The sequence below is a fragment of the Empidonax traillii genome, unplaced genomic scaffold (genome assembly GCF_003031625.1).
Source record: "Empidonax traillii isolate 1590-97213 ecotype Southwest subspecies unplaced genomic scaffold, ASM303162v1 scaffold157:size2224338, whole genome shotgun sequence".
NCBI lineage: Eukaryota > Metazoa > Chordata > Aves > Passeriformes > Tyrannidae > Empidonax > Empidonax traillii.
The window spans coordinates 2,187,848-2,208,504 of record NW_020955350.1 but is presented as its reverse complement, the minus strand read 5'-3'; the positions used below and the strand labels follow the sequence as shown (position 1 = coordinate 2,208,504).

The 20,657-nt window shown below is 42.2% G+C and overlaps 1 protein-coding gene across 1 annotated transcript in view; it reads right to left on the bottom strand.

Annotated features, from left to right (window-relative positions):
• Positions 1-18,676: 18,676 nt before the first annotated feature.
• RAD21 (RAD21 cohesin complex component) overlaps positions 18,677-20,657 on the bottom strand; it is a 22,596-nt gene continuing 20,615 nt past the window's right edge. Inside the window, exon 14 of the mRNA XM_027884912.1 lies at positions 18,677-20,466. Coding sequence (XP_027740713.1) covers positions 20,275-20,466 — 192 coding nt within the window. The 3' untranslated portion in view covers positions 18,677-20,274. The remainder of the gene's footprint in view (positions 20,467-20,657) is intronic.

The window sequence follows — 20,657 nt, the reverse complement described above, 5'->3', positions numbered from 1 at the left end:
TGACTCTTTGTGAAGAGACAGTCTTAGGTCCTCTTTGTAGCCACCTTTTAAATACTGGAATACAGTGCTGAGTTCTCCCTGAGCCTTCTCTTCTTCAAGGAGAAAAGACCTAACTCCTTCAGTCCTCCCTCACAGGGCAGGTTATCCCACACTCTGATCCATCTTTATGGCCTGTTCTGGGCCCTTTGTTATGTTGTCCCAGGTGCAGGACCTTGCACTTTTTAAACTTCATCCAGTTCTTGCTGTTCCAGCCTGTCCACGTCTCTCTGTAAGATGTCTCTCCCTTCTGACATGTCCACATCCCCACCCACTCTGGTGTCATCAACAAACTTGGCGAGGCTGCTTTCAATCCCATCATCCAGATCATTCATGAAGATATTCAGCATCATGGGGCCCACTATTGATCCCACCCATGATCCCCACAATTTTTCAAATGTTACAGACAATGGCCTGGCACTAGTTTCACTGCCCTGTTTAGCAATGGTCCTATATCTTGCCTGTGTTTCTGCTTATCACTTGTGTGTCCAAAGACCCAATTTTTACTCTTCTTAACATCTTTGGCCAATTTCAGGTCTAGCCGAGCCTTAGCCCTCTTGACTGCCTCTGTATGTCCTCAAAAGGTTCTTGTAGTCCTCAAAGGCTACATGGCTGCATGTCTATAACCAGAAACTTCCCCCAAGTCCTGTGTCTGTATTTTTATCCCACTTGTAGGTTTTACCTCCTTTGCCGTTCAGAATATGTTCAGCCTGTTCACATTAGATTTTTTTATATTAATTTACCTGGATTTTTTTTTTAAAGGAGTTCTACATCATCATCAGAATGCCCACAGAATTGCAGTATTTCTTTTTGAATTGAGTAGAAAAGAAGTCAGATTTATTGCTGCCCTAAACACAAACAACACCATTTGTGTCAAGCTTGAGTCAGAGATAGATTTGCACAAAGATCAGTGCTAGGCAGGCCTGCCAAGCTTCTGAGATGAAGACAGTAAAATTAAAATGGGGATATGGCATTCATACAAATCACTGCTTTATGCCAGTCAGTGGAATTTTCTTCTATCTATTTGGTTTTTTGTGATGTCCGGAGGATTTGTTTTCAAGTCTGTATTTACTTCTTAGGGCTAGTGAGAACTAGAACATTGTTAATATATATGCTTGACAGTATCAAAATGGTAGACTAATTGCTTCAGTTATATAAGATATTTGAGAGGTGTTTAATTTATTAGATTTTTAATTGGTCTCTCTGTGTAATGGACTAGGAAAAGATAAGAAATAAGGTCCTATAATTCATCTGAAAAAATCTTGGTTCCTCCCCACATTCTTTCCTTTTCAACTATTGATTTTTATTTCTCTTTATTAGTTGTTGCTGTTGTTGTTATTTATAACATATTTAATTATGTGCTTTGGAACAATTTTTGGTGGATACTTGCCAGTTTACTAATATTCACTGCCCACTACCTGATGGTGTCACAAACACACCATCTGTTCACTTGTGCCTTCCAGAACTCTCTGAAGTAGCTTGCTGACTTAAGCTGCAGGTGGTAGGATTGCTCAAAATACATAATTACCAAACTTCTAAATAACAAAACTTTTTTTTTCATGTATGCTTTTTTAAAACCACATTTGATTAAAGTTTTCTTAGCTACCCTCCAGTTAAGCACAAGCTTACCTCTGCCACAAATGTATCTGGTACCAGATACTGAAGAAGAAGGCTAGTGCCCTGCTTTCACTTTTTTTTTTTTTTTTCCTGAAGGATTTCTTGGCATCTTTTTTTCATGATTGGGCCAAAACTATGTGTCTTGATCCCTGGATAAATTTCTCTTGGTATCCTACTCATCTGCCCAGTGGTAAGCACCACTTGTTTGGCATATCTGAGGGTGCCCCATCTTGGTTCACCCTTCTACTGAGTTTTGGATGGGAAAGTGGATCTGAAAGCTGGGAACACTGGCTCAACCTCCCGCTCATGCTGGTCAGTGCATGAGGCTCAGCTGTTTTGTGATTGCTGTGCCCTTTCCTTTGGTTACTAATGAATTAATCCTAGTTAGAACATCTTCAAAAAAGAAATCTCAGCAGGTTACAATAATAATAACATAATTCTATCAGAAAGGGAAATAAAGCAATATTTTTGATGGGATAGTGGATATCTCTACAGGCTTTTACTTGAACTCCCTGAAACAACCAGTGTTATTTCTGTGACTGAAGATTAATTTCAGTGCCATTATCAAATGTAACCCTTGAGGAATTAATTGCATTCACATATCGAAGTCCTATTTATACCATCAAGCAATCTGGAACAGATAAGCCCCTTCTTGGGAAACCGCTGCTGCTCCATAATATTTGCCTTTGCCTCAGACAGGTTATGGCCCACTGGGACCTGAGGAGCTCACTAAAGCACCATTTGTAATGCAGCGTGACAAATCCCGGAGCCAGGGCGATAATCTCTGCAAACTCTGTACAAACAGTCCCTGTGCCTCAGCAAAAGTGATTAATGGGCTCTGCGGAATCAGCATGCGGCCCTCGGCATTAATTACTTCAGAGGGACACTCAGTGGAAACCTGGAGGTCTGCAAAGGATCCGGTGGGAGGCTGGGGGGTTGGTGATGCCCGGCTGGATGCTGGGCCTTGGACTCTGGCTGTGCTGTGGGAGGGTGTGAGGCACCCTGAGCTCCCTGGGGAGCCCAGAGGTGGCTGCAGAGCCCGTGTGGGGTCCCCAGGGTGCTGCTTCACAGGAAGCCTGCCACGCCAGCTTGGCCTTGGTGGGCACACGATGGGCACTGAGCTGTGCTGGCTGCAGCCCCTGTGCCCTGGTCACACCAGGTGCTGGTGAACAAGAGAGAGACCCTCCACCGAGTCTGGCTTTAGAGTGGGGTCAGGGAGAGCAGCAAGGCAAGGACCAGGGCCTGGTCCTTCAGGAGAGACTGTGGTTTGCAATATTCCTTCTCTTTCTACCATAAGTGTCATGATTTAAAATGCACAGGCCCTTTGTAAATTATTACACTCCTGCTGCAATGAGTGAATCCGTGCCAGTTTATCTCCAGGGAAGATCTAAGCCTAAACGTTTTACAAAGAATGAAAGACGATGAGGAGAGAAGTGTGCATTTATCTTTCCAGTGTGTTATCTGGGCCTCATCCAAGGGGAAAACTTCTACATCTTGTTTCAAGTCCTTCAAATCCCGTCTAGGGGACTCTGGTTAGAGACCCCCACGGAAAAGTCTTAATGAATTTACCATGCATTTTTTCTTATTCGTTAAATATATGTCAAATCCAGCAAAACCTGCCTGTATGTTTTCCCCTTCTGCCAGAGAAGTCTATGGCAGGGATACCGTGGCCCACCCAGCCCTTTAGAGGTACTCAGTGGTGGCACAGCCTCAGCGGCTCTGCCAGATGTGATGTGTTTGTGCCCAGCAGGCTGAACCCCCAGTCTTTGTACCATAGCAGTGATTTCAGCTGGAAGCAGTCATTTGGTTATTCTGACTGTTCAGTGTGATCCAGTGACCACGGAGGACTTCACTGTGCCCGGATAGGAATTATGCTGATAGTACTACATCAGGTTTTGGACCCACCCTGACCAGGATTTAACCCTCTCTCTTGTGTAATAACCTGTGCCAATGGACATCAGGCCAGGAACTGTTCCTTACCCAACGTTATACACAAGCAAACAAAAGCAGAAATATCTTTTCCACTTTTTATATGAGGGATAAAATTGGAGCATTTTGGCTTCCTCATCTTGTGCTTATAATATCCGAGTCCATTCTTAAAGAGTGTGTTCATCTGACAGCCACCTTCCTAACTAAAGCAATACACCAGAATGGATAAACATACGAAAAGATACCTAATGGAACACTTTGCACAGTAACAGGTATTTAAGTAACAGGGGGATTTTAAACATAGATAAATGCATAAGACAAGTTTACACTTGCTCAAAGCACCCACCACCCTTCAGGTGTAATTTAGCATTACACCTGATTTCTGAAGGCACTGATCTGAGTGGGAGTTAGAAACTCAAAATCTTACAAATCAGCTGTGAAGATAGTACTAAAAATCCTGCAAGCTGTCTGTCAGGATCTCCAAGCATCTTTAAAAATTTGGCTCTCAAAACTTCATCAGTGAAGCCTGAACTAAATCTCCACAGTTTCTACAACATCTCCAAGTTCACTGTTTTGTGAATACTCTGTAATGACAAAAAAAATGCATGAAATATTTGGAAAATAGCATGGCATTTGGTTTTACAGAGTATAGCTTCCTGAAATTGCCAGGATGAAGACAGGGCAGCAAGAATGTCACAGACACAGCAAGGAGGCTTAGATCTCTCTTCTGAGAAGTAAGACTGAGTTTTAAAGGGACTTCAAATAAAACAAACAATAAAATAAAGCTATTATTTCAAACTCCTCTGAAGTTTTGTCACTAATTTGGCTGATCAGTAGGCATAGAGGGCAGGGATGGCAGGGAGGGTGGTCCATATAGAAACACTTAGTCTAGAAGGTCTGGAGGGAGGATGTATTGTGACATTCACGTAGGTGGCTTTCTAGGTGCCACCATTTGATAGACATTTTATTCTGGAATAGCAAATTCAGAGTCATAGATATAAACAAAGGAGAAGTGTCTAATCTCAGGTAACCTTTCCACTTCCACTCATCTGGAGTCATTACTACAGGACACGTTTATCTTTGTGCTGGAACAGCCTCTCCACAAGGCAGACGGCTCAGAAGAGCAGTGCCCGGCAATTTGCTGATGCGAAGAAGTGCCTTGGGAGGGAAAAGAGCAGCTAACCTGGGGGCAGTGGGTCCTCTTTGTACCATTTATTTTGCACCTCATGGAAGGAGTTTTTAATCTTCTTTGGGAAGTTTCTAGCTTTTGTTGGTATTTCGAGAGAACAGTTAACCAGAAACCACTGGCAGCAGCTCAGCACTAAAAGGCCATGTTACAGAGGAACCTCTGAGAACTCTAAATTGCAGTTCCTCAGAGTGAAACAGGGTGGGCTTGAAATGTCTTCTTGGCATGGTCCTGAAACCAAAATGATTCTTCACTGTCTAGATAGTTTCATGTGCTGGTTAGACTACTAAAGCCTGCAGCCAGAGGCGAAAGGGAGCTGCCTTTTCTTTGAATGCTGTTCCTTGCTCTTGTGAGAGCTGGAAACGGGACTAATACAAAGTAATTCCTTTCATTGCCAACCTCAGGCTCCATTTTGATTACTCACTGCATTAATTTACTGATTCCGTGATTTGAACCCATTGTTTTATTGATTTATTATTAATAGGAACACTGATGCACTCACAGGATTGTTCCATTTTTAATTAACTTTGGAAAATTGTAGCAAATTTACCCTTGCTGCCTTAAAAATTAACTCCCTTGCTTATTCTTTTCAATAAACACCATTTCAATAAAATCCACCACAGCAGTTTATTCTGTCAGACAGCTCCACGGATCAGGAGTGCACGTTCAGAACGAAGTATTTCCAGGCCACTTGATTTTTCCTTCACATTAGTATGAATCCCTCATAGGGGGTGAGAATGGCACAGAAAGGAACAGGAAAAATGAAGCTGAATAGAGGAAAATGACCTTATTTTCTCTCATACTACTCACTTTTCTCTTAACATGCTATTCAATCTCATAATTATTTCTAACTTAATGACTGACAGGTAGAAAAGGTTCAAAAATATGACTTAGGCATGGACAAAATAACTGTTCTCACTGCTAAATGAATTTCCAGGTGTCAGACTATTCAGTAGGGTGGCTTTAAATAATGGCCATAGTTCATATTTGTACAGAACCTTACAGTCTGCTCTGCCTTCTGTCACATTTGATAAGGAAATAGTCCTCTTAGTGGATAGAAATTTCAACTGCAAGCCTCTGCAGAGAGCAATCATATGTTTTTAGGGCATTTTCCATCCCAGCTATATGGTGCTATTACTGAACTTTTCAATTTGTTGCCCATGATTTTTGCAGTGTGATTGTACCTTTTATTTCTTTCTCAGCACTCCTTCTGTTCACTGTTGCTCACAGAAACCTCCAAGACCAGGTGTCCAAGTACAAAGTAATGTTGCACAGTCTAGACCTGTGGAGTTCATATTTTAGACAGTGAGCTCCTACACTTACTGTGTGCATCCTTCTGGCACGCTCAGAAAGATGCTGGTTCTCTCCTTCAGTTTCCCTGGCCCTACAATTGTTGTATTTACATCTGGTACTCTTTTTTATCTGAACCAGAGTCAAAGCAACTCACCATAGGCTGAATACATGTGCTTGTAGATGAAAAGCTCTATGAGCTGGTTCCCCAGTGTGATTTTCTGAATCAAAGAATGCAGAGAAAGAAGGGAGATAAAACGTCTATTGTAGAATGTCTCTAAATGAAAACATGGGTGAGAAAAAGCAGAAATTACCAGCATGTTGATGCATCTCAATTTGTCTCCAAAGCTACAAGCAAGAAAATGAACCATGTCTCAACGACCTCTAAAAGAAACTGGGACATTGACTTCTATGAGCTTAAAGCTGGTCTAATGAAATCATTCTGTCAGGTGTGAGCAAACAACTGGAAGAGGAAAACTGCTGGTGTAAAGACTTTGGGGTGAATTGTTCACCAAAGTAACAGCAACTACAGAAATATGTCAAATTCATTCAAGTTCCAAGAAGAAAAGACAACTGCTGACCACAGCGGTGCAAAGGAAAAGGTGGCTGCCAAAAAAATCAAAGGTTATGAGCCGTGAAATGTCCATAGCATCAACAAAACAGATCCTCTCTTCTCAGCAGCTCTTGCTGGGACTTTTTGCCACTTTTGGGAGCTCCCAGAATGGAGGAAAAACCAATGACTGGAGGTTTCACTGAGCTGCATGTTCACATAGAAGGGAGCCTCAACTGATTACAAGGCTGCTCCAGACAAGACCCTGCTGGTCCTGTTGTTGCAGCTGGAGTGCACTGGAGAACTCCTGAGACCCACCCTGTGACTCTGCTGGGACGGTGGATGATGGGGAAGTGTCGTGGTTTAACCCCATCTGTCAACTCAGCCCCACACAGCCACTTGCTCCTTCCTCTGCTGGTGGGATGAGTGAAAGAATCAGAAGTGTAAAAGTGAGAAATCTCATGGGTTGAGACAAAGACAGTTTAATAGGCAAGCAAAAGCCGTGACACAAGCAAAGCAAAGCAAGGAATTGATTCGCTACTTCCCATGGGCCGGCAGGTGCTCAGCCGTCCCCAGGAAAGCAGGGCTCCATCATGCTTAGTGGTGACTTGAGGAGACAAATGTCATCACTCTGAATATCCCCCCCTCCCCTTCCTTCTTCTTCCCCCAGCTTTATACACAGACAATGACACCATATGGTAGGGAGTATCCCTTTGGTTGTTTGGGGTCAGCTATCTCAGCTGTGTTCCCTCCCAACTACTTGTCCACCCCCAGCCTCCTTGATGAGTTTTTTTCTCCTGTATTTGAGGTGTTATTTTAATGCTGTCAATAATTGAGCTAATTTTTGATGGAAAATGAGCCCATCTGCTCCCTACTAATGTAAATATTTCATTTATCATCATCCTTTTTCCGGCTTTCAAACTTACGCTGCTGAGAGAGCTCAAAGGTAATCCTGTGCATCTTGTGAGTGGGACAGAGCAAACAGAAAGGCCACAGCACTGCTAACTCACCCACTCATCCCTCCACAAATCCGTGCTTTTCCTGGTAAAGTGCTTTACAAAGTAATATTTTACACCAAAAAGATTAAGCTTTTTAAATGAAGGAAGAAGCTGTGTAACAGCTTGGTGAGCAGTGGGTGAATAGTAGCTGGGGAAAAAAAGCCTGTTTCATATCATATACAATGGAAACTTCAGAGCATGTTGTGGGAGACACTTGGTTATTTCAAATCTTGTACAATGGACCACTGATACTCTATTCACATATACACACAAGTAAATTAGATGATACTTTATATTATCTCTCAGAGAAGAGTAAGAGGCTGGGTCAACTCACCCAGAAGAAACACGATTCCCAAGAGTATCCACAGCTTCAGTTCAAAGCTCAGATCAATAAGGTATTCCTGTGCCTGAGAATAAAGACTTGTAAATATGTACTTGCCACCTGATTCTGTTTGTAATATAACCAGGGGGTATGTCTCAACAAGTGATAATTGGAAAACAACCACATGTGAGAAATCACCTTCCTTCAGAAAGGAGACAGCCAAAAATAGAACTAGGCAGATCACAGCCCAGGGCACTCCAGGATCTTTCCACATGAATGAGAGTGAGTGAAAATGAAATGGCAAAATCAGAGCTGATGACAGCCTGCCTGCCTGCTAGATGTGACTTGAAAATGGAATTTAAAACATTTCCAATTACTACCAGAATTCAGGCTGCCTATCTTTGTTACCTGCATAAAGAGGGGCATTTTAGAGGGGAATGGGTGGCTCTTTTTCTGACCATGCCTCTTAGTAAGCATGAGGTATCCCCAAACCCTTTGGTTCAGTCTGTGATATCTGCTACACATCTTTCTGTGCCAAGCACACCCATTTCACATTGAACAAATCATCTTAGGAGTAATGAAACTGCCATTTCCATCAGACGTGAGTGCTGTGCCAGCCCTGGCTTGCTGCTAGAAAACAGGATCCACTGTTGGAGCTTGGCAGGAAGAGACGGGCAGGATGGGTTTCAAAAAAGCAGCAGATTTTTAAGAGCAGGAGACCAAAACCAGGGTCTATTTGGTTTGGTACTCTACTTTCAACAATTGTCAGGGCTGGGTGCCTGCAGGTTTGGGTAGGACAAGATAGGCCGGGTATCTGGGAGCCTTCTTCAAGGAAGAAGTCACCAGACTGACCACTACCCAGGTCAGGTGTCTGTACATCAGGGTAGTTTATTTCAGCATCAAGAGCATTTTTATTTGACTTCTGATAAAGTATGGGGAGAATCATCAGAGAGCCCCACCACACCTAGGTTACCTGCATACCTGGATGGAAGCATGGTCCAAGGAGGGTGCAGTTTTGTCTGAGGTTATTTTAAGGAAGGAAAAAACATCTCACCCAATTTCCTGCTCTTTGACAGCAGCCGTTACATTACTCACATGAGTTTTTCAATGTACCTGTTGAGCAGGACAGGCTGACTAGAAGAAATCTGAAGTGCAGGATTAGAGGACAGACTTCTATTACAGCATGTGCCCCCTTGCCTGCTTTCACCACACCGTGGACATTCGACTGGGCTTGGAGACAACAGGCAGACAGCAGCTACAATAGGACAACAAAAGAGGAAAAGAAAACAACAAACTATTGATCAGTGATGAACAATGATATTCACCCAGTGGCTAATCCTCTACCTGACTCCCTTCAGAGAGGAAGTGGCTTCTGACTGTGACAGGCAATTTGTTCTGTCCTTTTTAAAACCCAAGAACCACAATCACTTTCTTCTGTCTCATCCAACTTGCAAAAGAGTAAGGGATGATCTTCCTTCTCTGGACTATGGCTTTAATTGTAATTTGGAATTTGTAGTGTTCACTAGGTTTGTGTTTCAGGTGAAAGAGATGTTTTTCTGTGTCCCTTTCTCCAGTGGGTGTGAGTGTGGGTCAGATGAGGAGGTTCCCTGCCTGGACTCCCTCCTCCTCTGTCAGCTAAAGCAAAAAGGACAGCACGTAAGATAACCAAAATGGTTAAACAAATTGGCCAATGACCTGCTAATAATAATGTTTGAATGTTATTTATGTTCTCTCAGAGTAAGGAATAAGGAGAGAGTGAAGGAGTGGCCAACACTAGCCCAGCATAGTCCTCTGGAGTGACCACGGTGCTTGGTTGCAGAGGGTTACATCTTCCCATGAGGCAGTGAAGACCATCTTTCTACAACACCATTTCTGTTTGTTACAGCACTAGCGGTGAGTGAGAGTGAGCAGTGACACAGTATCAGCTCCCATGGGACACGATCACCATGTTTCCGGCCAGGACCATCAAGTGTCTCCTCATGATATCCAGCTCCTTGGTCCCAAACTCCAGGACCAAGGCACCAGTTAAATCCAGGGGGGGATTTCCTCTCACTTCAAGAGCATTGGCATTTCAGCGTTGTTTTCTTCATGAGACAAAATGCCACACTTTGTAGAGTGATTTTTTTGTCCCTATAGCAAAGTTTCCACTAGTATTGGGTAGACTTTCACCTGCCTTTGGCCTAGAGTGGTGGAATCTCCATACCTGGACAAAGAAAAAGAACTATTTGTCCTGTAGTTTGAATGTTATAAAGAAAAAGGAAAAGGAAAAGCAAAAGCAAAAGCAAAGGCAAAAGAAATGGAGGAAGACAGAACCACAGCTGAGGGGGCTAGGAAATGAGAAAGTACTGAGGAGATGGAGGATTAGACAGTAGGTCAAAGCTGCACATTAAATTTATCACTAGGCTGTTATTTTTGTACAGTTGGGTCATCTATCCCAGGGATATTTCCTCTAAATGAGTGAAGCATATGTCAAGCTGCCCTTACAGTTATGTGCACATACAGCAGTGAAATACCTTGTCCTAATTTTCGCCAGAAATTTCTCAGTATACTAAGAACACAAGGAGATTTTTTCTGATTCCACTTACTGTAGGATCATTCTTTTCCCCATTTTATAATAACCCTGCTGTGAAGGTGGAACATCAGTTGAATTTATGGTACTTCATTTATCAAGTTTGCAGAGATACACAGAAGACATCTCTTGAGGGATGGGAAGTCCTGATACTCAGAGAAATAAATGTTAATATCTACTTTGCTGGTGTAATTGAAAATTTTATTACTTTCAGAAACATATTTCAATTTGGGAGGCAAAGGTTCTAGGCAGAGGTTTTGGAGAAAATTGTGGTTTATTGAAAATGGATATAAAAATAGATTAATTCTCTTCCCATACATTAATGCAGCATACTTTGGACTGCTTCAAGAGGTCTGGCCAGCTTATGAAAGATCTGAGCTTGTATAGTCAGTTTACCAGGGAATATCCTCTAGGTGAGCCCAGTGTTTACATTAAAGCATCCTGAACACTGGGAAGTGTCTGTGAAAACAGGAAAAGAAAAAACTAGACAACTTGAAAATCCATTCTTACTGAAAAAAAATATGTATGAAAAACACCCTGGCAAAAATCTCAAATGCTGTAAAATACTGTAGCAGCAGTAACTTCAGCAGACAAACTGGGACTGGTGCCTTGGAGACCTAAGCAGAGTTTTGTCTTCTGCTCTTCCGGCAGTGCCTAGATAATCAGCCAAGGTTTGATTCCATTGCCTGGGAGTTGGTTAATGTCTCAGAGAAAAATGCCATCCTCCAGTGTTAAAGTTCTGCTCACTTGCCAGTGGACTTGCAAAGCAGAGAGGGCAGGACATCACCAGGGAACTTCAGCTGTGGTGAGTCTCTTACCCAGAGAGACTCTCATCACCAAGAGGGTCTGAGATATCCATCTCAGTGCCATGAAGGGATGCAAAGGTAGGTCCAGCACAACTCTGAGATGGGCTGTAGTCGGCACCACAGCTGAGGGGGTTGGCTGCTCTGGGTGCTGCTCTGGGATAGTGACAAAGCACATCAGCCCTTCCTGACCTCCACTAACAAACAGGTTGAGAAATGACAGCCTCCAAAAAGGAAAATAATGTAATTCTGAAGGATATCAGGGAGTGATGTTTTTTTTAATCCAGTACCAAAAAAAAAAATATCTCCTTCACTATAGGAAAATTGTTATTCCTCCCCAATATTATTCTAAACAAATCTGTTCTGCCATATGTTCCCAGTGCTCTCCAATGTGAACTCCTCTATATAGTTCTCCCAGCCCTGGTGTACATCACTGTCACTGTGCTTGCCTCCATCCTTGAAAGCTGTGCTCTCTCTCTCTCTGGAATTCCTTTTGCAGCACGTCTTGTACAGGTTCTTCTCCAAAGTTTTTTTTCTCTACTCTCTTACAGGAGAGAAGGGGGGCTTCAGTGCCACACCTGCCCCCGGCCCAGGGCTGGGGCGGGGAGGGGCCCCTGCCCCACTTGGGCCTGCCACCAGCTCCTACATGGCTACCAATTTTTTTCTGCGCCACAACCTTCTCTTCCGTTTTCTTAAATATGTAATTGGCAGAGGCGTTACTAAAACTTTTGATTGGCTTTTTCTCTGGAAATCCACCTGGACAAAACTATCCTCAGCCCCAGGGGCTGGCTGCTGGGCAAAACCATGACAGTTGTCTTTATCAACAGTCTGTCTAGCTGTGATTACCTCCAGGGCAGCTGGCCTGGTCTTTCCCGGAAAGTTTGTGCTCTGGTGCTGGCGTTCCAGCTTCCTCAAGCCTCCTAAACCTTCTGAAAACCTCTCCTTGCTCAGAAGCAGTCCCCCCCTGTCTGCCTGGCTGTAAACACCATCCTGAGAAGCACAGCTCCTTCAAGAGGAAATTGGTGTCTCCTGTCACCGAGGGTTGCCGACACTTTTTGAGTGTGTGGATGACCTTGGCCTCTGGGATTTCAAATGAAGACTACAAAAAAACAAGTTAACATAAATCCACATCAAGAAGGAACTGGACAACCAGTTCTGAAGTTTTGTCTCATGTCTAAGTGGGAGCATTGCTTAGATGTGGTCTGATTCTATCTAGTAGAGTGAAGGGACCCAAGAAGCCTCTTCTGCCTAGAAGACCTTTCAGATTTGAAGACAGAAGAGAAAGGGAATATAAAGAGTCTCAAAATCTGTTTTCTGTACAACAAAACTTCTCCATGGCAAAGAAAGCATATGGTATGAATGCAGAAACTCATTAGTGCAGACCTTTGGGAGACACTACGATTAAGCAAAACAGAGCCAGATGAACATTTGAGAGAAACAACAAATCGCCAACGCTGGAGAAAAATAACTGAGAGCCAAACGACTACAGTTGCAGACTCATGGAAAGGATATTCAGGAATGTGATTTCTGGGAAAGACTTATTCTGAGGATGGTTTTCAGGCTCTGTGAGACCAAATTAGACATGGAGGGAGTAGGTTAGCTCAGTCCTGAGTGGTGGTGCAGGAAGATATTTAGGTTGGTAGCAGAGAGGTGATGACATTTTTCTGTGGGCTATTTCCACCTCATAGTACTTTAAATATTTCAAGAATTTAAGATTCTTCCCTGGGTTGCTTGGATTCTTTATCCTTTTTACTGTGAGGTCTTCTAAAATTAAAATACCAGTGCAGAAATGCCATGAAGACAACTTTCCTTCTATTTCCAGAAGGAAATACAGAGTCACAATGGAAGATAAATGCATATGACGTCACACACATCCTTCAGTCACCAGGAAATTAACTACTTTAAATCTTCTTTTCTTGGACTTTTGCCCACAGCTACATGGCTTTCATCAAGAACTCATGCCTACCAGACTTTATCATGCTTCTAAACCCCAAGCTTGAAAAAGAAGATCTAATTTAATTGATTGAAGGAAAAAATTAGAGAGAAACTACAGTCTGTAAGGAACTATTTTAGCTGTTTCTACTACATTTAACTGGGATCTAGAAGCTAGTTATGGGGAGAGTGTGTTTCAAACATGTGCAAGCTCTGTGTTGTGGTGATGATTTATCGAATTATGCGCTCTGCAATCAAAAAGGTAATGCCTCAAAGCTAACTTGTACCTTTTGGTTAAACTGGATTCTTTATCCTGTGTTTGGAACAGAATTATTTTGGAGAGCATTAATTAGAAGCTTAAGTTTTCAAATAATATAAACAAGGGCATGAAACCATGAAAATCTAGAGAGTAAGAGTAGTCTTGTCTTTCCTTCCAGTAGGGTAAGTATGTTTTGATTGTGATTTTCCACTCATAATGCCTTATTTTGCATGTGAGGTAAGGTTGTGCTTTGTTTCACAGGACAGAATGAGCCTATGTAGCCTTGGTTCCAGAAATCTGGTCACAGAATCACAGAATTAGGTTGGAAAAGAACCCTGAGATCACTGAGTCCAACCTGTAACCAAACACTATCATGTCAATTAGACCATGACACCAAGTGCCACATCCAGTCTTATCTTCAACATCTCCAGGGACTAAGTCATAAGAATAAAGTGCCATAACTGCAAAATAATTTTATGCAAGGCTATATGTGCACCCCTCTAGCTAGACCTAACACTGCCCTCTGGGGAAGGCTCATCGTCCTCCTCCCCAGCTCTGCCTGTTGAGAGTAACCTGCATCTGCCCTCCAGGGAACAGCTCTGGGTGATCAAGCTGCACTGAAACCTTCCTCCATGGCCGTGTGCACCAGGGACTGAGCTGCTTGCTCCATTGTGCCTCACCAAAAGCAGCTCCTTGGTGATCAACAAAACCTGCAATGCTCCGACAGTCAAGTCACCCTGCCCAGGGAACAGCACAAGAGAGACGAGGGGGGTTTGCAGCTGATGTGAGGATGATTGAAATATTCCTGACAGATTCCTCTTGCACGTGAGGGGACTGCTCTTCTTGGGCTTGGTTTTAAAACTGTTTCGTATCAGATTTGAACAGAGCCTCCCTGTAATTCCGCAGGCTCGGTGCTGAAGGTGAGAGATCCCAGGGATCCCAGCCCTAAGTCACACCCCGGGGAGTAGCCTGCCACAGTTAATGAACTGGAACTGGTTCTCGCAGATGTAAAGATGAAACTTTGCACTGGAAGCACCAGTCTCTTTTGCACTTCGTTCAGTCTTGACATAAGATCAAGGAAAACCTGCAGCTTGTGTTGCTAAGTAGCTGCCACCATAACAAATCTTTTTGTGCCTTTTCTGGCTCATTGCTGCCTCCCTCAGCATCATCAAGACTAGGTACAAGCTTGCATTCATGCAAGTACAAAATGCAAAATTAGTTTATTTTCAGGGTCTCTCATCACTTATTTCACCAATCAGAGAAACATTCCTAAGCATCAAATTTGGCCTTGAAATCCACATACTAAGCTGCTTCTCTTTCTATTTTTTCTCACAACATTGACTGTGGTTTCCTATTCCTTAAACATCAGCATTTCTTTTGTTTTGGAGATTAGTCCCGTAGTCAAGGAATATGAGAAGCCGAATAATTTGTACAAAGACAAATTTAGCTGAGCTTTTCTGCACAAATGCTCAGCAGTGGAATGGTTCATGGCATTCCCATCCCTTCATTTCAGAGTTAGCAATCCAGTGAGATGTGTGGTACAAGCTGCTGGTGAAGTGCACGTTGACTCTAATTCTGGCTTACTCTCCAGTTATGTGAGGACTGGATATATTACCTTTCACAAAATGAACAGAAAATTAGTGCAGACACATCTGCTGGCAGAGGTTGGACTTGAGCTCTGTCACAGAAATACCTGATTTGAGGGAGAACTTTCTACCTCTGCCTTGGAAAAGCAGAATATTAATAATAGTGTGCAAGTTGACGATGAACATGCCAATACACCAGTTTTAGCCAGGCCCAGGACACCTGAATTCAAACAGCAATACTGTGAATAATTTTCATAGACTGATTTAACACACACTTAAAGTTGGCACAGCCATCCAAGAAAGCAATCCTCACTCCTTCCCTTCTTTATCCTCCTGCCTGGTGCTTCTTGTGTTATGCTGAACAAATTTCTGTATGGCTGCCCAGTGTGCAGGATGTGGGAGTTGATCCAGCTGGAGAAAAATAGGTTTCTTTTGGTGGGTTTTACCCTGAATCAGTTCCCCCGTCCTCAAACCTAGAAAACTAAATTGTACAAATAACTGCCAGCACTACCTGGGCACTGCAAGGCAGGGAAGGAGAAAGTATTCAAAAAAAAAGTAGCAAAAGGGTTTAGAGAGGAATCCTTGCATGGAAAGCACTTTAAACCCCCATCTGCTCCAGAAGGATGCCAAGTGTCATAAGCAACTCTGTGTTTCTCATCGCATGTATTCTTGATCAATGTCAAATGACATTTATAAACATCCATGATTAAAGGTCAACAACGCAGTCCTCAATTATTTAGTGTTAGTTTTAGGCTGTGTTATGATATTTAATGTTTTTACTGAAAACAGAAGTTGGGCAAACAAGAAAAGCAGGGGGGCTAGGGGAGGGAGAACATGTAGAGACCCAGCTTGGAGCAACCATACTATCTGTTTTGTTCTTCCTGGCTGCTGGGGAATAGCTACAGCCAAATGGAATTGGAGGGTGTGTTCTCCCAGAAAGTTTCTGGTACTTCATTCTATTTACAATATTAACATTAGTGTTTGTCTAATACGAATATTTTCTCCTAGCTGACTCTTTGTATGTTTTTTTTGATTCTGCATGAAGGTGTTCTAAACTAAAAAAAAAGTAAAACCAGCTCCTGTGACAATAACCAGGGAAAATCTTCCCTTCCTCTACCTCCTGTTCTTGTCTCCTCACATGGATTATCATTCAGAGGTCAGCAAGAAATGCAGATAACTGTCACTTCTTCCTCGTGTGTTGGAACAACCTACTTCTTGGTCCTTCAGCTTTTCTGTTTGTGTTCACAGTATTTAGCCCAGCCACTCCTTGGAGGTCTTATAGAAGAAAAATATTTGAAAAAGCACGAAGATGAATGCAACCCCTTGAGGAAAGATGTTGCACAAGTAAGAATTTGTAAGATGTTGCACTTGAGAGCTTTAGAAACAGAAAAATTTATCCGAATCCCACTCCCCCACAAGGGATGTTAAGTACCCCCATACACACTCAGGTGTAGCAGAGGGATGACAAGAGAGTCAAGAATAACCCTTTGAAATTTGACTTCCTTTATTTGCCAGTGTGGGACATCAGCTGGAAAGACCAAAGCAGAAAACGCAATCTTGTGCCTAAAAATCATGGGCTCAGCTCAATATCCATCGCACTATTTATCTGAGCCTCCAACAAAGGCCCTGCAGCAAAGTCACACACAACAGCTGCCAGGTCAGTTGCTTAACAAGTTGGTTTAAAATCATGAAGTGTGAGTTCCCGTGATAGCTAAAATTATTGGCTAAAGTTAAGTCTTGTGAATTAGGAAGAGTCCTCTACTCATGCCCTTCCCAGAAACAGAGCACTATTTAACCTCCAGCTGTAGAATATCACCGGCCTGACTTTCTTCCCTTCAACCCCAGTTAAAGTAAGAACAGAGCTCTCTCAAGGGAGAGCTGGAGCAGTATGTCTTCAAGGTGGTCAGACACTCAGGGCACGAATTCATTCAACAACTCAATCTCCTTGAAGGAGTATTTCCTTAGATTCATGAACTGTTTTCCTTTTTACCCACCAAGGAGCAGTAATTTCGGAAGCAGGGCATTCACAGTACCCCTGCTGTGAACAGTTAAGCTTTGCAGACAGAACAAACCTGTTACCAACGGGAAGATGGAGCACGGAGAAGCATTTAAAGCAGTTCCCCTTCCCCTCACTGCTGCAGTGCAACACTAAAGCTGAACACACTAGAGACAGTCCAGCCTGACTGGGAAAGCAGTGAGGAACACATTTTACCATGCATTTTACGCATGTTATCAATCAAATCTAAATCCCTCACGACAGCTTTCTGAAAACTAGATGTTACTCACCGAACTGAAAATGGCTTCCTATCGTGTAAAAACTGAGTGAGTGCTGTGGCTAATTCCTTCAAAAGCATTTAGACACTTGTTTGAGGAGGAATTATAATAAAATGCAGATGCTGTACTTCTTTACAAAGATACCAGAATACTTTAAAAAAAACCAAAACAGCAGTCATAAGGCAAACAAAGAATGCTGTGTAACAGAGAGCCTTTCTGCATCTCATCTGTGTCCATAACAGAGAAGGGAAATATAGAGCACAGATGCTCTATAACAAACCCTTAGACCTTATTCAGCAGCTGATCAGTGTTTTACCACAAAGTCTCCTTTCCAAGAAATGGAAGCCTGTCAGTCAGTACTACTTGCAGGCCATGGTCAGAACTAGTAACAGGTCCTATATATGATAAAGCAGAGCTTGCATTCAGTGCCCCAGATTATAGTGTCATCAGGCACACGTTTGTGCAAATACAACTTGTCATGAATGTTGATCACAGTGTTGCAACAGAGCAAAACTGATGATAAAAATGTACTACATTTTTGATAGAAGGCAGAAGAGATACCTTTCATTCTAGTCTGAGTGCTTAAGTTCCCATACTTCTATCCCTTACCAAGCTTGAATCAAAGGAATGTAAGTTGCTGGTTTCCAGTGCAGGCAAGCTGTACCTACACACACACAGGGCCTGGCTCAGCACAGGCCAGCCTGCATCCTACGGGATAGGCCCGGCTGCTTCCAAGGGTCCCCCAAAAGCAGTACAATCACTTTTGTGTGGAGACCAGACTAAGCTCACTGGATCCAGGCTACCTCTTCACCTTCCCAAGACAGCCCCTGTCAATCAGAATACATTGCCTTGGCCTTCGTTTAAGTTCTGCAGGTAACCATGTGACTCCCTGGGAGATGCTCTGCATCCATAGGCTTGGATCCAAGTGTCTGGATCCACCAGGAGCACATAACTTCAGAGGCACTGACATACCCACATGCAGAGGCAATTCAAGAAGCAAGGGGACAGCAGAGCAAAAAGAATTCAGGCTGGATATGTTCTGGCACTCAGAAGGGACAGGCATGGAGATGAATCACATTTTACACAAAGTCTCTCCTGTTTTTCCACAAACATTCCTACCACAGAATGCTTGAACAAAAGCACAGTCCGGCCAGTAGTATAACCCTTCCTAATGCCAAGAAATCTATTTACATATTCAAGCCTTACATCTCTCAAAGAGCTAAATCCTTACCCGTCCACTTCTAACACCAAAATATCCAACCCGTAAGTGCTCAGTTTCTCCTGAATCAATGGAAGGTGTTCAAACAAGATACAGAGCTAACACATAACAGCTTATAACACAACTTTTATTAGAAAAGTTATACATAACAGCATCAACTATTTTCAAGAATATTAACCTTGAAAAGCAACAAAACAGACTAAAAATGTGTAACAAGAAACTAATGACCTTCTCTATAATTAAACATTCAAGTTATCTACAATGTCTCTTTTTACAAAGGGGAAAATTATGGTTTTACAGGCACATCATGTTGAAAATAAAGCTGCAGTAACTTTATACAATTAATTTTTTCAAGGATTGTTAAACCATGGTCATCATGTAGTCTCAGAGTTTTTCAAACATTCACATAATTTTACAGTTGAGTATACACTGAAATTTCAGAGTCCTAAAATTATTTCACAAAAGTGCCAACATTAAAACCAGAACCTTCAGTGTGAACAATTTTGCCCTAAAAAAAAGTTAAGACAGGTCTCCATAATCCACATATTCACATAATATTTGGTGCTACCTGGTCTAACAGTAAAGCTTCATTCTTTAGAATTAAAATCAAATGGGACTTCTTTTGAAGAACTAGTAAAACATTTTGAACACAGGAGTGTAAATTATCAGAACAAATTGATACTAAAACCATAAATATACACTAAGAGCCATTAATGTACTACATGATTAAGTGGAATAGTGCCCATTTGTACTCTGTATTTAAAGTTTGTTGCACTTTTGGTACAAGTGGTATCAGAATTCAGCAACTTTTCTTAATTCTTATTTTTGTATGCCTGCTTAATAAAGAAATCAGATAATTTACAATCTAGAAGTCTGCTTTAAAAAGTCTGGAGTTTATATACAGCTCTAACAAACCTAAAGCATTATGATATCTTAAAAGTTTAAATGAAATGACTAGTTTTCATTTGTCACTTATTAACAGTAATTAGCCATTATCAGCAGTGGACCATAATGATGTGTTAAGTGAAAAGGAATGTTTTGTCTAAAATGCTTAATATGTTCTGTCCTTTCATGTATCACGTGGAGGAAGTGCCTTCCACAGACACTCAATTCCCCTTAGCATCAAGGGCTACAAAAATCTGACTGCAAAAATGCAGTGACACAGCAAGCTGACATATCAGGCACTACCTTTCATACTGGCAGCTTTAAGAGACCCACAGTATGCACAAAGATCTAGAGAAGGGGAAAAAAACCCACTACTACGAGAAGCAGGCCGAACATTTCAGATGAGTTTGGCAAAGTTTTTAATCAGACAATAGGTTGGCCATTCAGGTTTACTTGTATAAGTTTAAAATATGTATTGAATCAACTAGTCAATTACTGTAAGACATTTTCATTGATACTCAACATCACATGCACCAATATTGCACACATCTGCTCCGAGGTGTTAAAACAATCTTTATCTGGGCGCTTGAGCAGTCTGGTTTCTGCAGCTGGAAGTCAAGTCACCCACACCAGCAGTTTCACTAAAAATTTGAGTGGTAAAGTTAAAATACAAACCCCAAAATAACCCCAGAAGAAAACCAAGGACTTTATACAGACAATAAAATCTAAATTTTCTGCAATGGTCTTGCGGGCCCTACAGACAGGGCCATACACGTACACACTAGTGAGAGGAGCACTAGCTCTGCTCTACGTAACCATTCAGATAATATGAAACCTGGGACCAGGTGTTGCAATGATGTCGCTGTAGGGCTCCTCCTGTGTCAGCTCTATAGCTTGTTGCTTTTTCAGTACCAGGAAACTGTAGAATTTTGCAGCTGCTTGTTTTCTATTTGTATTTCTGCACAGCTCAAGCAAACTGATGGATTCTGCTCCAGTCTTAGCAAGAGCTCTCTGAAAAACACATTGACACAAATTAAATAGAGAACTACACAGGAACAACATCTCTTGGTAAGATTCTGGGTTTTTGTCAACCCCATGACACTGTGATGGATTCAGAAGAACTTGACATTGGATGGGCACATTACAACATGCATATGAGAACTTCTATATAGATCTTATCTAAATGAAACCAAGTAGGCTTC